Source organism: Peromyscus eremicus, chromosome 15 (genome assembly GCF_949786415.1).
Source record: "Peromyscus eremicus chromosome 15, PerEre_H2_v1, whole genome shotgun sequence".
NCBI lineage: Eukaryota > Metazoa > Chordata > Mammalia > Rodentia > Cricetidae > Peromyscus > Peromyscus eremicus.
The window spans coordinates 56779863-56799552 of NC_081431.1; the positions used below are offsets into that span (position 1 = coordinate 56779863).

At 50.9% G+C, this 19690-nt stretch overlaps 1 protein-coding gene across 3 annotated transcripts in view; it reads right to left on the bottom strand.

Annotated features, from left to right (window-relative positions):
• Positions 1-19690, bottom strand: part of Cacna1s (calcium voltage-gated channel subunit alpha1 S) — a 66835-nt gene that overhangs the window by 30390 nt on the left and 16755 nt on the right. For all 3 annotated transcript variants that reach the window (XM_059280298.1, XM_059280297.1, XM_059280296.1), the window contains exons 4-15: positions 18775-18917; positions 18485-18637; positions 15660-15865; positions 13961-14064; positions 12189-12334; positions 11393-11474; positions 9129-9289; positions 5623-5848; positions 4318-4525; positions 3179-3299; positions 1679-1793; positions 354-447 (exon numbers count right to left, since the gene is read on the bottom strand). In XM_059280298.1, the coding sequence (XP_059136281.1) occupies positions 354-447; positions 1679-1793; positions 3179-3299; positions 4318-4525; positions 5623-5848; positions 9129-9289; positions 11393-11474; positions 12189-12334; positions 13961-14064; positions 15660-15865; positions 18485-18637; positions 18775-18917 (1759 nt within the window). The remainder of the gene's footprint in view (positions 1-353; positions 448-1678; positions 1794-3178; positions 3300-4317; positions 4526-5622; positions 5849-9128; positions 9290-11392; positions 11475-12188; positions 12335-13960; positions 14065-15659; positions 15866-18484; positions 18638-18774; positions 18918-19690) is intronic.

The window sequence follows — 19690 nt, forward strand, 5'->3', positions numbered from 1 at the left end:
GCCCAGGACCCTGGCTCCTGACTCTCTTTCCTCACTCTCCACAGTGGTGAGCAGGGCCTATGCAAGGCGGGCTAGCAGGAGTGGAGGGCCAGGCTCTTAGCAGAACTGTGGGTGGGCAGGTGGGCTGCCTTCTTGCTCTGCACAGGACTCCAAGGAAGTCTGGCTCCCATGCTGAAGGGCCTGTGCCTCTCCACACAGGAGTCCCCGGAAGAGATGTGGGCTCTCCCTCCTACAGAAGCAAGGGGATGTTGTCTCCACTACCCTATGTCTCCTTCCTATCCCTAAAGTGCCCCGAGTAGCATGGGGAGTCAGGGACTCTCAGAGGCTCTCCAGCCAGCCTGCAAAGGGTTCACCTTGGCGGTGGTGGGGATGCCTTCACCCTTGAACTTCTGCTCCAGCTTCTTAGCCATCGTGGACTTCTCTTCTTCTGACTTGTCTGGGAGCCCCCTGGAGTGAAAACCAAGGAAATCCAAAGTGGAAGCTGTAAGCATGGTTTCAGGGCTGACAACACCCTCAGGAGGATTTCACACCAATGGCTCAGGGGGCTCAATGGGAAGGAGCAGCACTAGCCAAATAAGAAGGGAGTAGCCCTGGGCAAGCCTTTCCTCTGTGGTAGAAGGTGTGAAGGCGTGAGACTCTACTCAAGCTAGAGTCTCAGTGGTCATCCATAGTCCGTGTTTGTTCTAGTGAATGAGTGGGGAGTGGCTTTGCACCTGTTTTATTTATTTATTTTTTTGTTTGTTTTTCGAGACAGGGTTTCTCTGCGTAGCTTTGGAGCCTGTCCTGGAACTCACTCTGTAGCCCTGGCTGGCCTCGAACTCACAGAGATCCGCCTGGCTCTGCCTCCTGAGTGCTGCGATTAAAGGTGCGCGCCGCCGCCGCCGCCACCCAGCGCACCTGTTTTATGTAGGATTCAGAATGGAATTATGGCCTGTCTAAGTTCCAAGCCTGGAAATGGCTGGGGCCTTGGCCGGTTTCTCCTCCCTAGCTCTTTCCACCTTGCTTCCAGGAAATGGGCATCCCATTCCTGCAGGCGCGTGTGTTAAAAGAAGCAGGCTCCAGGCTGAAGTTCAGTTACCCAAACTGTGATCCTCCCAAGCGCAGCTGCATTAGCACTGCCTGGGAACTGGCTAGAAAGTCAAGCCCTTCATCCATCCCACCCGGTTCAGGCCGGTTGACACGGACTCTGCATTCCAGAAAAACCTCCAGATGGTTCATCTGCAGTTTGCATTTGAGAAACACTATCCAGAAAAAAACCTATCCTACATCTACTCCCAGAGGCACCAGGCCCAGAGTGACAGGACCAATCACAGATGGACAGACCTGCAGAGAACTGAGAAGTCAACCCCTACCTCACGGTAGCCTGAGGCTCCAAAAATACTGACTCCCTCCAGAGCTACAGTGACTCAATAGCAGGACCGTGAAGAGGGAAGAAAAATGTTAGAACCCCCTGGGCTCGATCGTCGTATTTCTTGAGGTCTGTCTAAAAGACCAACTTGCCTCTAGCTTTGCCCAAAGAACACTACACTTGGCGTAACTTCAGAAGGCCTGAACGTCCTGATGGGAGAAACCTGCCCACAAGAGCGGGTGTCTTGTGGCCTCTGCTCATCTGGCCCAAGGCAGGGACCCCCTGCTTAGTGCTTATCGTTCCACCTCTCACCCGGAGGGCAGCACTCACTTAGACATCTTCCTGCGCTTCCTCTCCTCGGCCTTGGCCTTCTGAGCAGAAGTCAGACTCTCCGCCTCTGCCAGGTTGTCCACAGCGATAGCCAGGAAGACATTGAGCAGGATGTCTAAAGGTCAGCTAAGGAGCCTTGAGTTGTGGTGGAAGGCAGTTTCTGGGACAGGAGTTTTGCCTGCCCGTGTGTTTCAAGGCCTTAATCCCTGAGGGGGGCAGTTTCTTGACAGAGCTACACCCTTGGGAAGACAGGCCCAGGAGCATAGACGTGGTCCTCAGAGAGGCTGGCCTGCAGGTGGGGCCTGAATCCACCACAGCCTTTGAGCCTTATTCTCCGTCTGCCAGAGCAGATCCCAGCTGCCCGGTCGATCGGAATCCCCCAGGAGTGAGGCAAAGCAGGGGTCACCGACTTCATCTCTGCCCACTCACCGTGGTGCCAGATTCCACAGCAGGGCATCGAGACCCGTCAGGCCATTAGCATCTCTCTGCCCATCTCCTTCACTCTCCTCTCTGCTTATCTCACCTGTTGGCCTATCCTAGCTTAATCTTCCTGGTCCCAGAGCTCAGGCGGATCCCTGGTCACAGCTTTGTGTCGGCTTCAGTTGTTAACCTGACACACTTGGGAAGAGGGAACCTCCATTTTGGAATTTCTTCCATCGGACTTGCTTGTGGGTATATCTGTGGGGCATGTTTTAAAACTCTGATGTCAGATGGCCCAACCCACCCTGGGCAGGGGATCCTGGGTTATACAAAGAAGGTAACTGAGCAAGCCAGAGGGATAGGGCTAGTAAGCAACATTCCTCCAAGTGGTTCCCAACCTTTGGGTCGTGACCCCTTGGGAGGCTGAATGATCTTTTCACAGGGGTCGCCTAAGACCATCAGAAGACATAGATATTTACCTAACAACTCGTAACAGTAGCAAAATTACAGTTATGAAGTAGCAACAAAAATAATGTTATAGTTGAGGGGGTGGGGGGTGGGGGGGGATCACCACCACGTGAGGAACTGTATTAAAGAGTCGTAGCATTAGGAAGGTTGAAGACCACTGTACTGTGGTCCCTGCTTCAGCTCCTGCCTGACTCCAGGTCCTTGCTTGAGTTCCTGCCCTGACTTCCCTCGATGACAGACCATAATACGGAACTGTAAGCCAAACAGGTTTTTTTTCTCCTCCAAGTAGGAGGACACCTTGGCTCCTCCCGGCATGCCTCCAGCTGCTGGACCAGGCTGCCCTACCCTCTCCACTGCTAATCTGCTAAGCCCTGGGTTTCTTCCCACTTGCTTCAGGCTATTAGCAACCTTACAGCCGATAGCCCCCATGGCTCCCCAACATTTCCGGTGGAAAGGACTACATTGTTGCTACTATCTTTACTGTGTTCTGTTCCTCCACTCCATGAACCTGGGAACCCCACGGACTGACTTCCTGACACATGGGGACCCCTGATCCTCCCTGCTAATTCACCTCCCCCAGTTCTTCTTTGCATCACTGCCTAGAGGGGATACAATTGCCACAGACAAAAAGGATGATGAAGTAAATACACACGAGCACGCCAGGGTAGGAGGGGCCTCCGTAGGCCATGATGCCGTTGTACATCACAGAGTTCCAGTCTTCTCCTGTCAGGACCTAGGTGGGGGGGTACACAAGATGAAAGGACACATCACCCCAAAAGGCCTTTGTCACCTGTCAGCTCCCCCGGTCCTCACGGTCCAGGTGATTACTCCCTATGATCCTCACTGCTCCTCCTCCAGTTAGCTACAATGTTATCAAGGTGTGAGTTGGCTTGGAGGAGGAGTGAGTGGGCTCTGGAGAGGGGCACAAGACGGAAGGACTCCCTGGAATGGTTGGAAAAAGTCTTATCAAGCCTCTTCAAGGCCAAGTTTGATCATGGGGCCACCACTCTGACCTTAATCCCCAGGCTGAAGTGGACTACACTCAGCCAGGCCTCTGTTATCCTGGCCTCCAAAAATAGCACCGCTGTCAAGTCCCTTGAAAAGCACCATCCCTGGCCAGCCAGTGAGGTGGTGAACGGAACAAGGGCAGGATGAAGCCATCTCCAGGGCAGACTGGTGGTCCCCTACCACTCCTGCTGGTATGGCATGCTAGAGTGACTTGTGAGATGCTGCCGACGTGAAAAGGAACATTTCCATGCTCAACACTAAGGAAGCTCCTCTGGGGGCCTGCAGCTCCGAGGGTCACTCTCTGAATCGCGGCCATGATCCCTTGAGTGGCTTCTCGTAGACAGGCAGCCCCTCTGCCTCTCCTGTGAGAAATGGGTCTCAGATGCCTGAGGTTTTCCCAGCTTGCAGAGGGAGCTCTCAGCCTGTCTGACTTTTTCCTAGAGATGTGAGCAGCACACTTCCGGCTTACCCCAAGTGTTTACGTCAGCTGCTACAGCACTGTGCCAGGCACCAGGGACCAAAAGAAACAGACAGACTAGGCATCATTAGGCACAGCTCCAGGGAAAGAGACAAGTATCATAGTATTGCAATGGCCCAAGGTACAGGCCATAGGGAGTGAGAAGGACGTTGAATTTAACCAACAGGTCAGAGAAAGGCTTCCTGGAGGAGGTGATGTTTTCCCAGACATTGAAGCAGGGCTCAAGAACCTCCCAGAACGAGGGCTTCCCAGACAGAACACCTACCTGGAAGACACTGATGAGGGCCTGGGGGAAGTTGTCGAAGTTGCTGCGTCGTACTTCTGTGTCTTCGAAGTCATACCTGCCTCCAAAGAGCTGCATGCCCAGCAGGGCGAAGATGATGATGAAAAGGAAGAGAAGCAGCAGCAGAGAGGCGATGGAGCGGATGGAGTTGAGCAGCGACGCCACCAGGTTGCTCAGCGATGTCCAGTACCTGCGGAAGAGGAGCAGCAAGGTGGGGGCCGGGCAGGGCCTTCTCACTGCTTCTCCCCAGCCTGAGCCCAGGAGGGCTGGAGGCCAAGACTGGGGACAACAGGGAAGGGCTCTGGCTGAATCCCTGGCTTCCGGGTGCATGCCTCTTCCTGGTGTCTGCCTTAGTTCCCATTCCATACTCCTAGGTAGGGCTAGGGATGACCTTCCATCCTCACTGTGTACACACCATGAGAGTAAAGACCTGTGCTCATGCCAGTGCTGGGCAAATGTTTAAGAACATCATAGAGCCGGGTGGTGGTGGTGGCGCACGCCTTTAATCCCAGCACTCGGGAGGCAGAGCCAGGCGGATCTCTGTGAGTTCCAGGCCAGTGTGGTCTACAGAGCAAGATCCAGGACAGAAACCAAAACTACACAGAGAAACCCTGTCTCCAAAAAAAAAAAAAAAAAAAAAGAGAACATCGTAGAACCCCTTCATTGGTGATTTCAGTTGCCTGGAGCCGGTGGAGGAGAGCCTTAATTCCTATAAATGCAGTGCTGTGATACATTTCCAGAGAAAGACCGTAGTCACAAAGATTATTACAAGACATTATAATTGCGATTTTGTATTGGTGTTAATTGTTCAGGAAAAGGCATGAGGTATTTAAGGCACAGCACCATTACAGTTTCAAGCACCAACTGGGGCCTTGACAAATCCCCATAGAAGGGAAGAAGCTCAAATGAAATTGTGTCCTTTCCCCTCTCTGTCAGGTCTGCCCACCCACCCACCCCCAACCCCCACCTGCCCCGTGTCCCCTTTCTTTCTTTTCCTTACCCCTCCCACATTACTCTCTCTGTCTCTTCCTTCCATCTTCCAGGGCTTCCCTTTTCTCCTTTCTTCCTCTTTCCGGCTCCCCCACAACCCCCCCGACCCCCGACCCCGACCCCGGAGCAGATTATAGTGGGACACAAGAGGAAATGGGCATCAAGCGGTGTGAGTGGGATTTATCTTCCCCAGAGGGCAATGATTTAAGGAGAAAAAGGAGGCCTCGCCAGGCCAAGACCAGACTTGGTCAGCCCCTGCAGCATCAGCCTGGGGGGGGGGGCGCTGCCGGCACTCACTTGGTGATCTTGAAGAGCCTCAGGAGACGGATGCAGCGGAGCACGGAGATGCCCAGGGGCGTCATGGCTCCCGACTCCACCAACAGAATCTCCAGGATGCCGCTGCACACCACGAAGCAGTCGAAGCGGTTGAAGACGGACATGAAGTACTGGCGCAGGCCCAGCCCATACATCTTCATCAGCATCTCAATGGTGAAGAGGGCCAGCAGCACACGGTTGGCAATATCTGCATCGGGCGGCAGGGCCCCGGCACGGCTTCCTCCCCTCCTCGGCCTCCTAGCCTCTGCCCCAGGGGAGCCTCTGCCAGCACGCATGCCCTCCCTACCTTTCCAACCCACTTAAGCCCTATTGATTCCCAGGACCTAGGAAAGGGCCAGCAAGACGGCTCAGTAGGTGAAGGTGCTTGCTGCTAAGTCTGAGGACCTGAGTTTGATCCCCAGAAGCCATATGGTGGAAGGAGAGCTCCCCTCCACAAAACCAATCAATCATCAATCAGAAATGTAAACCAATAATAACAACGGCCTGGTGAAAAACCTGGTGAATTTTGCCCATCCAAAGAACCTAAATCTGTATTTCCAGCAGGGTAACCCATACCCGCGTTAGCAGGAAGAAAGTTGTATAAGTTCGCATAGGTCCACCCTTCCTCATTAAACACCGTCTGTTTTCCTGGCAGAGAGCGGGTGGGCTTCACGAAAGGCAATCTGCTCTTGTGTGCCGAGCCCCCATCACTTCCTCCTTACAAATCGTCTCCTTGTGTTCATTTATCCAGCTCTAGGGTCAATTCCACGATGCCAAATCCAGCAGATACAGACTTTCATGCACTTGCTTTCCCACAATTCTGTTCACCGTCGGCTTGCTCTTTCAAATGCTCTCTCTCCACCACTCTGGCTTCTGTGACACCACATTCCTTGGGGTTTCCCTGAACGGCACTCCTGCCTTCTCCTAATTCCCTCTGCCCTGCATTCTTTACCAAGTCCCTGGTGATGTTCTATGATCACAGATCCAACACTACTCTTGCCAAAGATGCCCACCTCTAATTCTCCAAAGACCCAGCCTCTCTATTGCGACCCAGACCCAGTTTTCCATCAGCTTCTTCGACACTACCCATTAGAATGTCTCAAAGGCACCTCAAACTCAATATGCCCAGCACCACAAGGGTGGATGTTGCCTATCATCTCACACTTGCCAAAACTGCCACCTTAGAAGGTAAAACCACCACCGTCGGCTGTCTGCTCAGTCTAGGAACCCCAGATCCACCTCTTGATGGGTAGTGTTCCATCTTCACACGGGTTTACTAACACTGCCCCATAATGTGCAGCACAGTCAAGGGCTCTCAAGAAGACTGGCTGCAATGAATGAATGAGCAGATGGGTGCATGCATGCATCTGAAGGGCAGGTTTATCTTCTACTCTTTAAAGCTCTAGCCTCTATGTCATTCACTTTAAACTTAGTCTCTTCTGTGGTGTTTCAGCATGCCACGTTCCTGCTCAGCTCACTCGTGTGCATCAGGCCGGTGACTCTTCCTCAGAGCAACTCTGTTCTTTATTTGAGTTGTAGTTTTCCTCCCATGGGAGCTCATCACTAGAGATGTTCTTTCCCCAGGGATTCATATGCCTTGGCTTGAGGACATTCCTAAAAGGGTGCTTGTGTCTGCCTCTGGTGGACTCCCCCAGGGTTCTCATTGTCTTTATGGGTCTATCTTGGTTTACTCTCCCTGCACTGTGAAAGGTGCTCCTGCAATTTGGACCCTATCCCCACACAAGACACAGGTTGGAGTTTAATTTTTCACCTGTGACATGTTTCTTCCCTCCTAGGACCCCCAGGAGAGGGAACTTCCAGACTCCTTGCCTGTCTCAATGGGCAATAACGTTTTTAGATCCCCTTACATGGAAGCAGCCTTTCCAGGCCCTGGTCTAAGCAGGTGTTCTGGTTTTTGTTCCCCACCTCACACAGGCTCAGGGTCCTGTCTCTGGTCTCTGCATAGACATGAAGAGCCCAGTTACCACCCCTGAAGGTTTAGGCCTGCATGTCAAATGTCTCTGCAAATGAGATCATGAGGTCCCTGCCTCTGCCACCCAGAGACTTTCTTGTTATTTATTATAGCTTCAGTGTGCAAAGTCCCCCCACAGGTTCATGCGTTTTAACTATTGGCCCTCATCTTGTGGCGCTGTTTTATGTCAAGTCTTTAAGAGGTACATCTTCGCTGGAGGAAGTATGTCATTGGGGCAGGCCATGGAGTTTATGGCTCTACTTCCTGTCTACTCTTGCTTCCTGACTGTAGGCACAATGCTACCATCCACCCTATTCTCTTGCTCCCCCTGTCATAATGGCCTGGACCCCTTCTTAAGGGGCAAGCCAGAATAAACTCTTCCTTCCGTAAGTTGATTTTTAGGTAATTGTCATGGCAATGAGAAGAAGAACCAATATGTCATTCCTTGAGACGCTATTATAACTCAAGCCACACTGATGTTAGTAGTGGGAAGGGTACCTAGCTATGGAAATTGGCTCTTCTTTTTCTTAACTGGTTCTTGGTCACCATCCAGAGCTCTGCACACAGTGGCGGCATCCCCTGAAAGGATGAGGCTGACCCATTCATCTTCTACCAAGGCTGGTCCTTCAGTGCCTCAAATCTGATCATATTATATTTAGGCTTATAACTGTTTCATTGGCTTCCCTGTACCCAAAGGTTAAACTCCTAATGCACCATGACAGTCCACAAGGACCCCTAAGAACACATACAGCTCCTATTGTCCATCATGTATGAAGTCCTGTGGCTTCCTCAGTTCACCGGACTATTCTACGTGTTTGCACTCACTGCATCTTCTGCAGGAATCCCTGCCAACCTTCGACCATCTGGGCTTTTTCTCTGTGTCCTTTAGAGCTGTGGAGCATGAGCATCTCCTCTTGTATTCTTTCTCCTACCATCTTATATTTGCTTTTATTATCTTCCCTGAATGGGCTGGAAACAGTTAACATCTTACTGGTCCTATGACTAAGTATGCTCCTTGAAGTCATGAGCAATGAATGAACTGTTTACAGTTCTCTCTATATATAGATACACACTATATGCATATATATATATATATATATATATATATATATATACATTCATATATCTCACTCACTGCATAGTTAGTTACTATATTATAACAGTATTTATACAGCTTAGAGCTCTGTTATTGACAGTCTTATGTGAAATGGTATATAATTGAATAATTTGCCTAGATACCTGAGGGAACATCTGCAAATTGTCCCTGTGTATCATCGGCACTGCCCTAAATCAGAAGGATCCCAGGGGGAAAAGTGGGCATGCCACCTTGCCTTCTGATGTCTCTATTCTCCCACTGTGAAAGGAGGGAGTTGGGCCAATGGACCAACAGGAGTAGTACATCCTTTCTAGAAGACATTGTCAGTCTCATTGACTTCAGCACACCCTGCAGCACCCTTGGCAGGTTTAAGCTTCTCATCCCGAGTGCTCCTTCCTGGCTCCATTCCGTCTGACTCACCTTGCAAATGGGTCAGCCACAGTGGCTGGTTATGGTGCTCTGAGGCAATAGACAGGGTGTTGAGGGTGACGATCAGGATCACCAGCCAATAGAAGACCTTGGATTTCACCAGGTCGTGGCACTTCCAGCGGAAGACACGATTCCACTGCCTCCAGTGCCGACTGCAGGAGATAGGAGAATTGGGATCCATTACTGGTTTTTTTTTTTTTTTTTTTTTTTTCGAGACAGGGTTTCTCTGTGTAGCTTTGTGCCTTTCCTGAAACTCACTCTGCCTGGCTCTGCCTCCCGAGTGCTGGGATTAAAGGCGTGCGCCACCACTGCCTGGCAGGATCCATTACTTTTAGCCTCACTCACTTTCCTCTCTGGGCTTGCAAAAGAAATGGAGGGCATAGTCTGGGTCAATTTAAACCTGGCTTCCTATTAGCCAAGTTTTGCCTTTCAAATGAGAATGATAACAACTACGATCTCCCAGGCGATTGAATGAGACAACGCAGGCAAAATGCTTAGCATGGCATCTGATACAGAGAGAAGCCAGGAGCACCATGCATTTCAATTCCCACTAAAGAACACTGCGGTGGCCGGGTGGCGGTGGCCACGCCTCTAATCCCAGCACTCAGGAGGCAGAGCCAGGCGGATCTCTATGAGTTTGAGGTCAGCCTGGACTACAGAGCGAGATCCAGGACAGGCACCAAAACTACACAGAGAAATCCTGTGTCAAAAAAGAAAAAAAAAAAAAAAAAAGAACATTGTGGTGCCAGTTCTACCCATTTTAAAAGGGAGTTTTACTAACTCAAAGAGGATTTCCGGATGGGTGTGTGGTAAAGGCGTTTGTTCTCTTTCTTAGTTAGCATACCCTTTTGGTGAGCGACCTCATAGCACTTACTAAAGTTTAGGTTTACCTAGCCTTGACCCAGTAATTCTACTTCTAGAATTCTGCCCAGAATGGCACATACTTTACCAGGAAGAATTGGTTAACTATAAAATGGTGCATCTATACCATAGGACATTTAATAGCCAAAGTTGCAATTGATAAAGATATGTGTGCACATGTGCATGTGTGTAGGGGGGTGTGGTGCTGGAGAGATGGCTCAGCAGTTAAGAGATCTGGCTGCTCTTCTAGAGAATCCAGTTCAATTCCCAGCACCCACGTGGTGTCTCACAACCATCTGTAACTCCAGCTCCAGGGCATCTGATGTCTTCTTCTGGCCTCTGTGGACACTAGGTATGCACGTGATGCACAGACACGCGTGCAGGCAAAACTTCCATATACATAAAATAAATAGCCGGGCGGTGGTGGCGCATGCCTTTAATCCCAGCACTCGGGAGGCAGAGGCAGGCGGATCTCTGTGAGTTCGAGGCCAGCCTGGTCTACAGAGCCAGACCTAGGAAAGGCACAAAGCTGCACAGAGAAACCCTGTCTCGAAAAATCAATCAATCAATAAATAAATAAATGAAAATAAAAATAAATAAATACACTTAAAAGTGTATATCTTCATATATGAATATGTACACACAAGAGTGAAAACTGACCTCAGCAGAAAAGTTTAAAGAAAAAAAATATGTCACAAAAATAGTGTGTATTCATTTACTCAACAAGTAATCTTCAATATCTCCTATATACCAGTCACAGTTTTAGTCTTTATGGTGATAGTAATAATTAAGATGAATAACCTAATATATAAAAAGCATAACAAGAAAAAAAATATTCTGGTGTGTGTGTGTGTGTGTGTGTGTGTGTGTGTGTGTGTGTGTGAAGATGAAAGCACAGAAAAGATCTTAGTAGAATACATATCTGTTACCATGGTGACTTCTTTGAAGGGCAGCAGGGACCTCCATTTTTTTCTTTGCTGTTTTTCTCTCTTGTTGGGTCTTTCAAAAGTTATAATTATGTATGAATTTGAAAAAGGACACAGCCTTCCTCTTGCCACTGACTTCTTAGCTGGGGCCACCTCCTTCCTGCATGCCACCCCACACCTTCCCTCTTTCCTCTTGCAAGCTCCCAACGCCCAGCGCTGTCCTCTCAGAGGGTATAGCCAAATGCGCTTGCTGTCTGCAAGGGTTCCTGTTTTACCTTGAGCGGTGTATAAATAGGTCATCTGCCCAGGGTCCTCTCTGATTGCACATTCCCTGGGCATCCAGCCACTGCTGAGTCCTCAGAGCAAGAACTGGCCCTGATTTCTAGATAGGCCTCTCTAAGGGCTCAAGAAAGTGCCATGAGGAGAGGTAGCTGGATTCTGGCCCTGTGTCCCAGGTCAGGTACTCACATGAACTGAATGATTTTGTTCAAGCCCTCGATTTCATACAAGCTCTCTGTGTCTGAGCCTCCTTCATCCAAAGACAGCTTGCCTGGGGACAAAGTCAGATAGAGTTAGAAGCCTTTAGGGTCCCTTAGGAACAGACACACTTGGTTAGGCATTGTTGGATAGGACACCTATGATGGTGAGCTCTTGGTGGGCCACTGTTGGGACTTCCTATAAACCGTAGAGGCCGGGCTGCAGGGCATGTGGCCACCACGGGCAGGCCACAGGATGATTTGAGAAGAGCTCAAGATGCACCTGGACTCTACTGTCTCGAGGTGCAAGGCTTTACACGAGACATTGACGACTCCCTGAAAGCAAGCACTCTACCTTCTCGGTGGGTCTCTGGGTGTGCTGACTAATGTTATGTCAACTTGACACAGGTTAGGGTCATCTGAGAGGAGGGAACCCCAATTGAGAAAATGACTCTGTAAGACTGGGCAGGAGGCAAGCCTGTAGAGCATTTTCTTAATTAGTGATTGATGTGGGAGGACCCAGGCCATTGTAGGTGAGGTCATACCTGGGCTGGTGGTGGTTCTATAAGAAAGCAGGCTGAGCCTTTGCATCATGGAACTGTGAGTGAAATAAACCCTTTCCTTCCCAAGTTACTTTTAGTCATGGTGTTTTATCACAGCAATAATAAGACACCAGGCGTTGGGGGTGGGGGGCTATGTAGAGTTGCACCCTCCATGGAGTAACTAGGGGTGGGTAGGTGCTGATCAGCATCAGGCAGAGGGATTTGGCCATGGCTCTGGGCCCCAACCTTCTCTCAGGTCCTCCACGTCCATGACCTCGCCCTGTGTGATCCAGCTCATGTAGCCTCGAAGGTCCTCCTCTAGCTGCTGCTTCTCCCGGAGCTTTTGGAAGGTTCCCCTGGACTTGGCCTTCTCCCGCTCCTTCGTGAACTCCCTAAAACAAAACCAAGGAGGTGGGGGGGGGGGGGAGGAAAGGGAGCGGGGCCCACTGAGCTTCCTTAGCACAGGACTCATCTGAGATAGACGTGTCCTCTTCTGGTCTGGGGCACTGCCTGTGGGCCAGGGACCCTCGGAGTTCCCCCTGTCTCTCCTTCGCCCAGCCCCACCTCCAGACACATTTCCGAGCACTATTACAGGTCTCTGATTTCTTCCCAGACGATCTCATTTTCTCCTTCGGTTTATTCTTGGATGTCAGGGGTTAATGGGACATTCCATTATTCCAACAGAGCCAGCCAGAAAGCCTCAAATTTGCCATACTTCTTGGCCTTTTAAGCTATCCTAAAACGGTTTCTGCTTATAGACTTAAGGCCTGAGAAAATCCTCTTGGACACAAGGGGAACCTGGCAGTCACCAGGAAGCAAAGAACCCGAGGGGGTGCAAGGCACCGAATGACCAGTAGAGGGCAGCACTAGGCCACCAAGCAGAACTCAGTGTGCCCTAGAAGAGACACCAGCTCAGCGCTGATCTGATGGAAACCCTGCGGGGGGGGGGGGGGCAGGAGGGGTCTGCCTTTAGGACAGCCACCTCACCCTGGCAGTGTGGTGTCCAGGTGGTGATCTTGACCATTGTATGCACGAAGTTTTTGGTAGCCCACCCAATGGAGCCCACCCTCAGATCACTCCTCAGAACAATGTCACAAAGTGCACAAAATAAGAACGTAGAGTTAGGAAGGAACTGATCAAAGTAAAACATAACCACAGAAATATAACCAACGCCGACAGAGGAATGCAGGCGCTTCTTCATTAGCTACAAGGATCCTGTTGCAAGTCTAATGCCAGTTCACCAGCAATGGTGAGTGTAAACAGGAGTACAACAATGGACACGTGACATGATTTCCATTAGGAGAACCCACAGGCCCTGCTAATGCCACTGCGGTTAGTTGCCTGCATCCATTATTAAAGGAAACACACAGTTCAGTTAATGCAATAGAAAGTAGAGATGGGTTTTCTCTAACTGACTTCACAGACTCCTCAGTTCTGTTTACAGGCTGTCGGCGTGGGGTGGGGGATGGGGGGCGGCGGCAGACTTCTAGAGTGAGGTGAGGTCAACCCAGAAGGAAGCTGAGGCTACAGCTAGCCCCACCACTGTGGCTGGGGTGGGCCACAGCAGAGACACTCTGCTGAGAACAGCACTCATTAGTGATGGGGATGGGGATGTGCTGGACTGTTCTAAATACTTTTAACTCATTTCATGATAACCCTAGGAAACAGGTCCCGGAATGATTCTTTGACAGATGTGAACACTGAGGCATTGAGAGGTTAGGGAGTTAGGCAGGGTCCCAGAGCCTCTAGGTAGTAAGTAGTACAAGGATGAGGCAGGTAATCTTGACCAGAAAGTATGTTCTGACACACACCCAGGGCTGGAGTCTGGGGCTTACAGGCTCACACAGGAGTGTGGATGCTGGAGACAGGAGGACGCAAAAATGGGAGAAGCTGCAGCTTGAAGGACGCATCTTCTAGCTAAGCAGGAAGAAGTGCGCCTGGCCTGGTGAGCTCAGAGATGAGCTGAGGGTCTGGGTCCGTTCCTTTCTCCCTTCCAACAGCTGCTACTACTTTCTTACCCGCTCAGGACACCCAGCACCAGGTTGAGGATGAAGAAGGAGCCCAACAGAATGAGGGTGACAAAATAGATCCAGGGCCACTCATTTCCGATGGCATCGTTGACCTGGTCCAGAAAAAAGTGTAAGTTCAGTACTCTGACTTGAAGGGTAATTCCTGCCTCTGGTTCTGTCCGTCCAGACTCCATAAGGGAAGTAGTCATTTGGGCCCAGTGAGAAGACTTTTTCCAGCCTGGGGACCCAAGATCCAGGCTGAAAGGTCTTCCCAAGGGACCCTTGCTTCCTGTGCACCTGGCCCGGGCTAGGTAGATGCTTTGCCCATCTAGTCAAGGGCACCTCTAACCTGCCTCTCAGACCCCATGTACAGTCCATTTCTTTACAGCCAGAACTTTTCAAAGTGACAATCCTCTGTGACCTTAAGCCAAATGTCCTGACATCTCTGAGCATTTTCTCATCTATCTAGCAAGGTTATGCTACGTGCTCTCCTCCTAGACATGTAGCGGAGGTGAAATAGCATGTGTGACATTCCTTTGACATGTTTAATTATCTGCTTCCCTAACGTGAGCCTGCGAGAAATGCTCACACTAATCCTTTATATTTGCAAAGCATTTGACAGTTTTGCAATTCCAACTCCACAGGCAGCACCACATTGTGCTTGAGAGTTCTGGACTGGAGCCAGATGGGTGAGAGCTCAGTGCTTGGCTCAGTTGCCCATTAGATTCATGAATACAGTTGCATAACCTCTTGGAGCCTCAGTTTCCTTACCTGTAAAATGGGGGTGATACTGTCTGTTGTTGGAGCATTAAACAAGAAATGCAACAGAACTAAAAAATACCTAACGAAGAGGTTGCTCTAATGAGAAAGCTTCTGCCATGATGAGACTACACCAGGCAATGTTAACAATTCTGCTAGTTTCTCCCCAGCTCTCTGGTGTGAGCGGTACATTATTTTTATAGATGAGGAGGAGACTGATATGTAGTGATATTCACGTAAGAAAGCCATCTCACCCAATGGCAAAGAGAAAGACCTAAAGGACCCCTCATCCCTCAAGTGTCCAAGATACAGGACACCAGGAAAGAGTCACTGACATTCTAGGGAAAATTCAGGCATCGAGACTAGAACTCATGGAGGTTCTAGTATCCACCCCTCACCCCGTTCCTGGGTCTTGCAGACTTTGCACCATGAGACCTGTCCCAGAGAATACCAGACAATCTGTAGGCATGAGGAAGACGTCATACAGCTGCATGGATACCCAGGGAGGGCAAGGCAGAACCAATGGCACCGAGCAGTGGCTGGCCTCTGGGGTGGGCTTATAAGTCCTTTCTTCCTGCTCCCCTAGTGCGGTGGGCAGCTGTTTGAGCCATGCCCTGAAGCACTGCCCCAGTGAGGCACCTGTAGCTGTTACACCTGCCTATGACCTTGAGGTACCAGCCTCTGGGGCGTGGCCACCGGGGACCCTTAAGACCTGGGATGCACATTCGCTGGCCCCTCTTGGCTAACTCATGGTTCTGGATGCTGAGATCTTGGACCAAGCCATTCAGCATGGGACATAGCTCAGCTTTCCCGGACCCTGCGATAAATCCTCCGTGGTTGTGAGTTTACCCCCAAATAAATTCCTTTGATCATTAAATAGACTGTGGATTAATCCTAACACCCTAGTAAGCCCTTAGAAGGCAGGGTTGGCTCGGAGGCTCAGACCCACCCAGTATAGGACATCGGTCCACCCCTCCATGGAGATGCATTGGTACACGGTGAGCATGGAGAAGCCGAAGTTGTCGAAGTGGGTGATGCCATGGTTGGGTCCCGGCCAGCCTCCTCGACACTCACTGCCGTTGATGGTGCAGGGCCGCCCCGAGCCGGTTCTAGCACAGGGCGATGGCTTCTCGTTCTCCACCGTGGCCACGATGTCTGGAGGCAGAAGGCAGTGCATTAGGCATGTGGGCTGGAGGCAAGCTGCTCAAGGACCACGGGAAAGACCAGAGTAAGAGGTGAAGAGGGAGGGACAGGACCAGGACTGGCGCTCGGCACCCACAGGTGGCAGCAGTCACGTCTTAGAAGAACTAAGAGAACTTTGGAAGGACTGCTCCTAACAGGAACCGTCCCTTGAAGCTCAACACATGTCGAGGAGTGACCAGAGGGGTCTTCGTACCCTCTGAGATTTAAAGAGGGGGCCACTGTCCAGTTGGGGTGGGCGGGGGACAGGGCCTCTCATGCTCTGACCTGAGATTCAGTCTGGGGAGTCAAAGTGGAGCTGGGCAAGTTACAGCGCACACAGGGCCAGGGCCACCTTCTAGGGAAGATGCCATCAGGCTTCAGATCACACCTCTCTGCGTCCCAAAAGGGGCCTTTAATTTCCTCTAAAACTTGGTGCTCTCTCTCTGTCTCTCTCTCTGTCTCTCTCTCTCTCTCTCTCTCTCTCTCCCTCTCTCTCTCTGTGTGTGTGTGTGTGTGCGTGCGCGCGCGCGCGCGCGCGCGCGCGCGCGTGTATGCACTACTGCACATGCGTGTGAAGGCCAAAGGTCAACATCAGGTTTCTTTCTTTCTTTTCTTTTCTTTTTTTTTTTTTTTTTTTTGGTTTTTCAAGACAGAGTTTCTCTGTGTAGCTTTGAGCCTGTCCTGGAACTCACTTTGGAGACCAGGCTGGCCTCGAACTCAGAGAGATCTGCCTGGCTCTGCCTCCCGAGTGCTGGGATTAAAGGCGTGCGCCACCACTGCCCGGCTAATATCAGGTTTCTTCTTCAGTGGCTATCCCCTTTATTTCCTGAGACAGGGTCCCTGGCTGAACGCGGAGCTCACTGTTTGGCCTGTGCTGGCTGACCTGCAAGCCTGTAGGCTCTGCCTGTCTCTACCCTCAGTACTACAGCACCTGGCTTTGTACATGGGTTTTTCTGGGGACACGAGCTCTGGTTCCTCAGGCCTGCAGAGCAAGCACTTTGCCCATTGGACTATGTCCCCAGCCACTGAGATCTAGTCATTTTGATAATACCCTAGAACGCTTTTATCTTAGGATGTTTGACGGCATCCTGCTGACTTCTGCGGTTAGGTTATCCTTGGAACGCAGTGCCCTCGCCTTACCACACTTACAACGTCAGCTTGGAACTCTGAAGGTGGGCGGGGAGGACAGGGATGATCAGCTTGGGGTCCCTGGCTCTATGAAGCGGACAGCTCTGATCTGAGAGGGACATTTAAATACTGTTGTTCAGCGTTCCTTAATGGCTTGGCACCTCCAAATTTGCCCCAAAGCTCATGCTAGACAGTCCCTGCTGTCTACAGTGCTGATGACAGGGTACGGAAAGTCCTGCTGATGGAAGGCGCCAGCACGGGTTACGGAGTGTGGACCATTCCGATGATGGAGAAGCTGCCGTGGGAGACGACTGGGGAACTGCCAGCTGAAGCCTCATCAGAGTTCACCCTTAGAAGCTAGGTTTGACCCTGCATTGATGGACCCTTGCCGTCCATGGGTCTGGGGAAGCAAACAGCCTCTCCCCAAGAGGGAGTGAGTGCAGGGGCTGGCTGCTGTGGTGAGTCGAATGTCTGGGATCTGGTAGAGGGCCATTCTCTTTCTGTGTCATCCTCTCTACCCTGGAGACCCTGGTATACTGCGTGCTCAGAGGAGTCTGAGCTAAGGATGAGGCTGAGTTCCCGGAGACTGCTCAGGGCTAGAGCCAGAGAGCCCTCTGAGGCCTCTGCCTTCAACATGTTCCTTGCGCTTGGCCTCCCGGTCTCTCAGTAGAGAGTGGAGTCGTCCAGCAGTCACATGACCCTAATGTGACAACATTGCATGCAGGGCAGATATGAGTTCCAGCCCACCTTCTTAAAGCCAGGCACTGAGGAGCCTGACAAAAAGTGCAAAACTCCGTCACTCTTCTCACTAGACTTTGTTTGGGAGAAGACAGACATTCTTAGAAAACTAAGCTCCTGGTCTCACATCATCAGCTTATTGCTGCTCATTAAAAATGAATTGATGTCATTATATTTGTTCAAATTCCATATCAGTGACTCAGACCAAATAAATCACATTTTGGGGGGCTTAATTACCTTTTGAGGATGTGGAGGGATCCTAAGTCAGAAAGTGAGACCTGCTGCTTTAGGAAGGGAAGACTTCCTAGATTCTGGGACCTCGCGTCAACATGGGCCTTAGCGTGGCTTGTTTCTGACAAGCCACAAAGAGCCCCCTTTGAATCTCATTTAGTCTGCATCCTGCGGGCACAGCTCAGAGCCAAAGTACCCTACGGCCACAAGGAAAGTATGAAGAGAAATCCAGGCTCCTCCCGGGCCTATGCCTCAATCCACAGGGAGTCTGGAAGATATCGAACTGGGTAGGATGGGGCAGCGCAAGCTGTGACCAAGGCCATCCTGTGATCCTTGATTCTGACGGAGCTGTCCTCATTCCCACTCTCACGCATCCAGGCAGGAGGAAAGCGTGGACAGTGGGAAAGAGAGCTGGCTTTACCCAGAGCTTCTTCACTAGCTGTGATGGCCTCATTTGGAGTCGACCTGACCCCTCCACAGTCCTACACAGCTCACCTGTCCCAATGAAGTAGCATGTTTTGTGCATCTTGCCCTTGAAGAGCTCCAGCCCAATGATGGCGTAGATGATGACCATGAAGAGGACGAGCAGGGCAATGTGGAACAGGGGGAGCATGGCCTTGAAGATGGAGTTGAGGACCACCTGAAGGCCTGTCACAAACAGCAAGGAGGAGAACAGTAAAGAGTCACTCCCCCTCACAGTCTCATGCCCTTCCCTCTGTACACAGTGGGATACCCAGGTCAGAAGGGGCCAAGGAGGGCTTGGGAGAAGAGATGCTGTCACCCACTGGGCACCCCTGACACCAGCCGAAGGGGTCTGAGCACACGGAAAGCTCGAAGGGCCTTCACATCCAAGCCGGCTCCTTTGCTGCTCAGGGGGGCCGTGTTGGTCTGGATAATGTTAACTTGTTCCAGAATCACAGTGAAGACACTGGAGGGGAGAAGATGGAGAGAAGGAGGTCAGCAATCAGAAGAGCCAGACTCCCAGTGCTCCGGGACCCTGGATCCTATCGTGTGAAGGACCTGGGGGTGGGGGTGGGGTAGGGGGCAAATGCAGTTCTGTCAGTGCTGAAGAATTTTATTTTCAAGGAATCTGAGGCTAAGTTTACCTTTGAGCTATTGGTGATGAACGGGGATGGATAATAGAAAGGGAGGCTTCAGATTGAGATACAAGTATGCCCCGGGCACAGTCCCTCGCCCTGAGACTAAGAGCATCACAATGAGCTGCAGATTAGCTCCTCACTCACTGATGACCCAGAGAAAAACACTCATCAGGGAGTTCTCTCCTGATCTCCCTGCGACAGGCCTTCCAGCCAGTGCTGGATGTAGGCCTTCCTGGTCCCTTCCTCCACCTTCAGAACTCTGTAGTCCATTCAACTCTCCTCTTAGGAACATCATCTGATAGTGAGCCCTGAGTTCATCGGGAAACAGTGGCGCTCTGGGAAACAAAGATGCTCTCTGATGCTCTAGGCATCTGATATGGCTTCCAACCGGAGCACCTTACAGGGGCCGAGCTGAGTCTGAGGATGCTTCAGTTTTCTTTGTGGTAAGAGGAGAATCAAATGGCCAGCGGATAACCAACATAACAGTGTTGGACTGCAGGCTAGTACAGTGGCTAACTGCTCAGCCTTTGGAGCCAAAGATGTTTCTCGGTTCGACCTTAGGCAAGTTGCTTGGTTCTCTGTATCATTCATGAAATGGAGG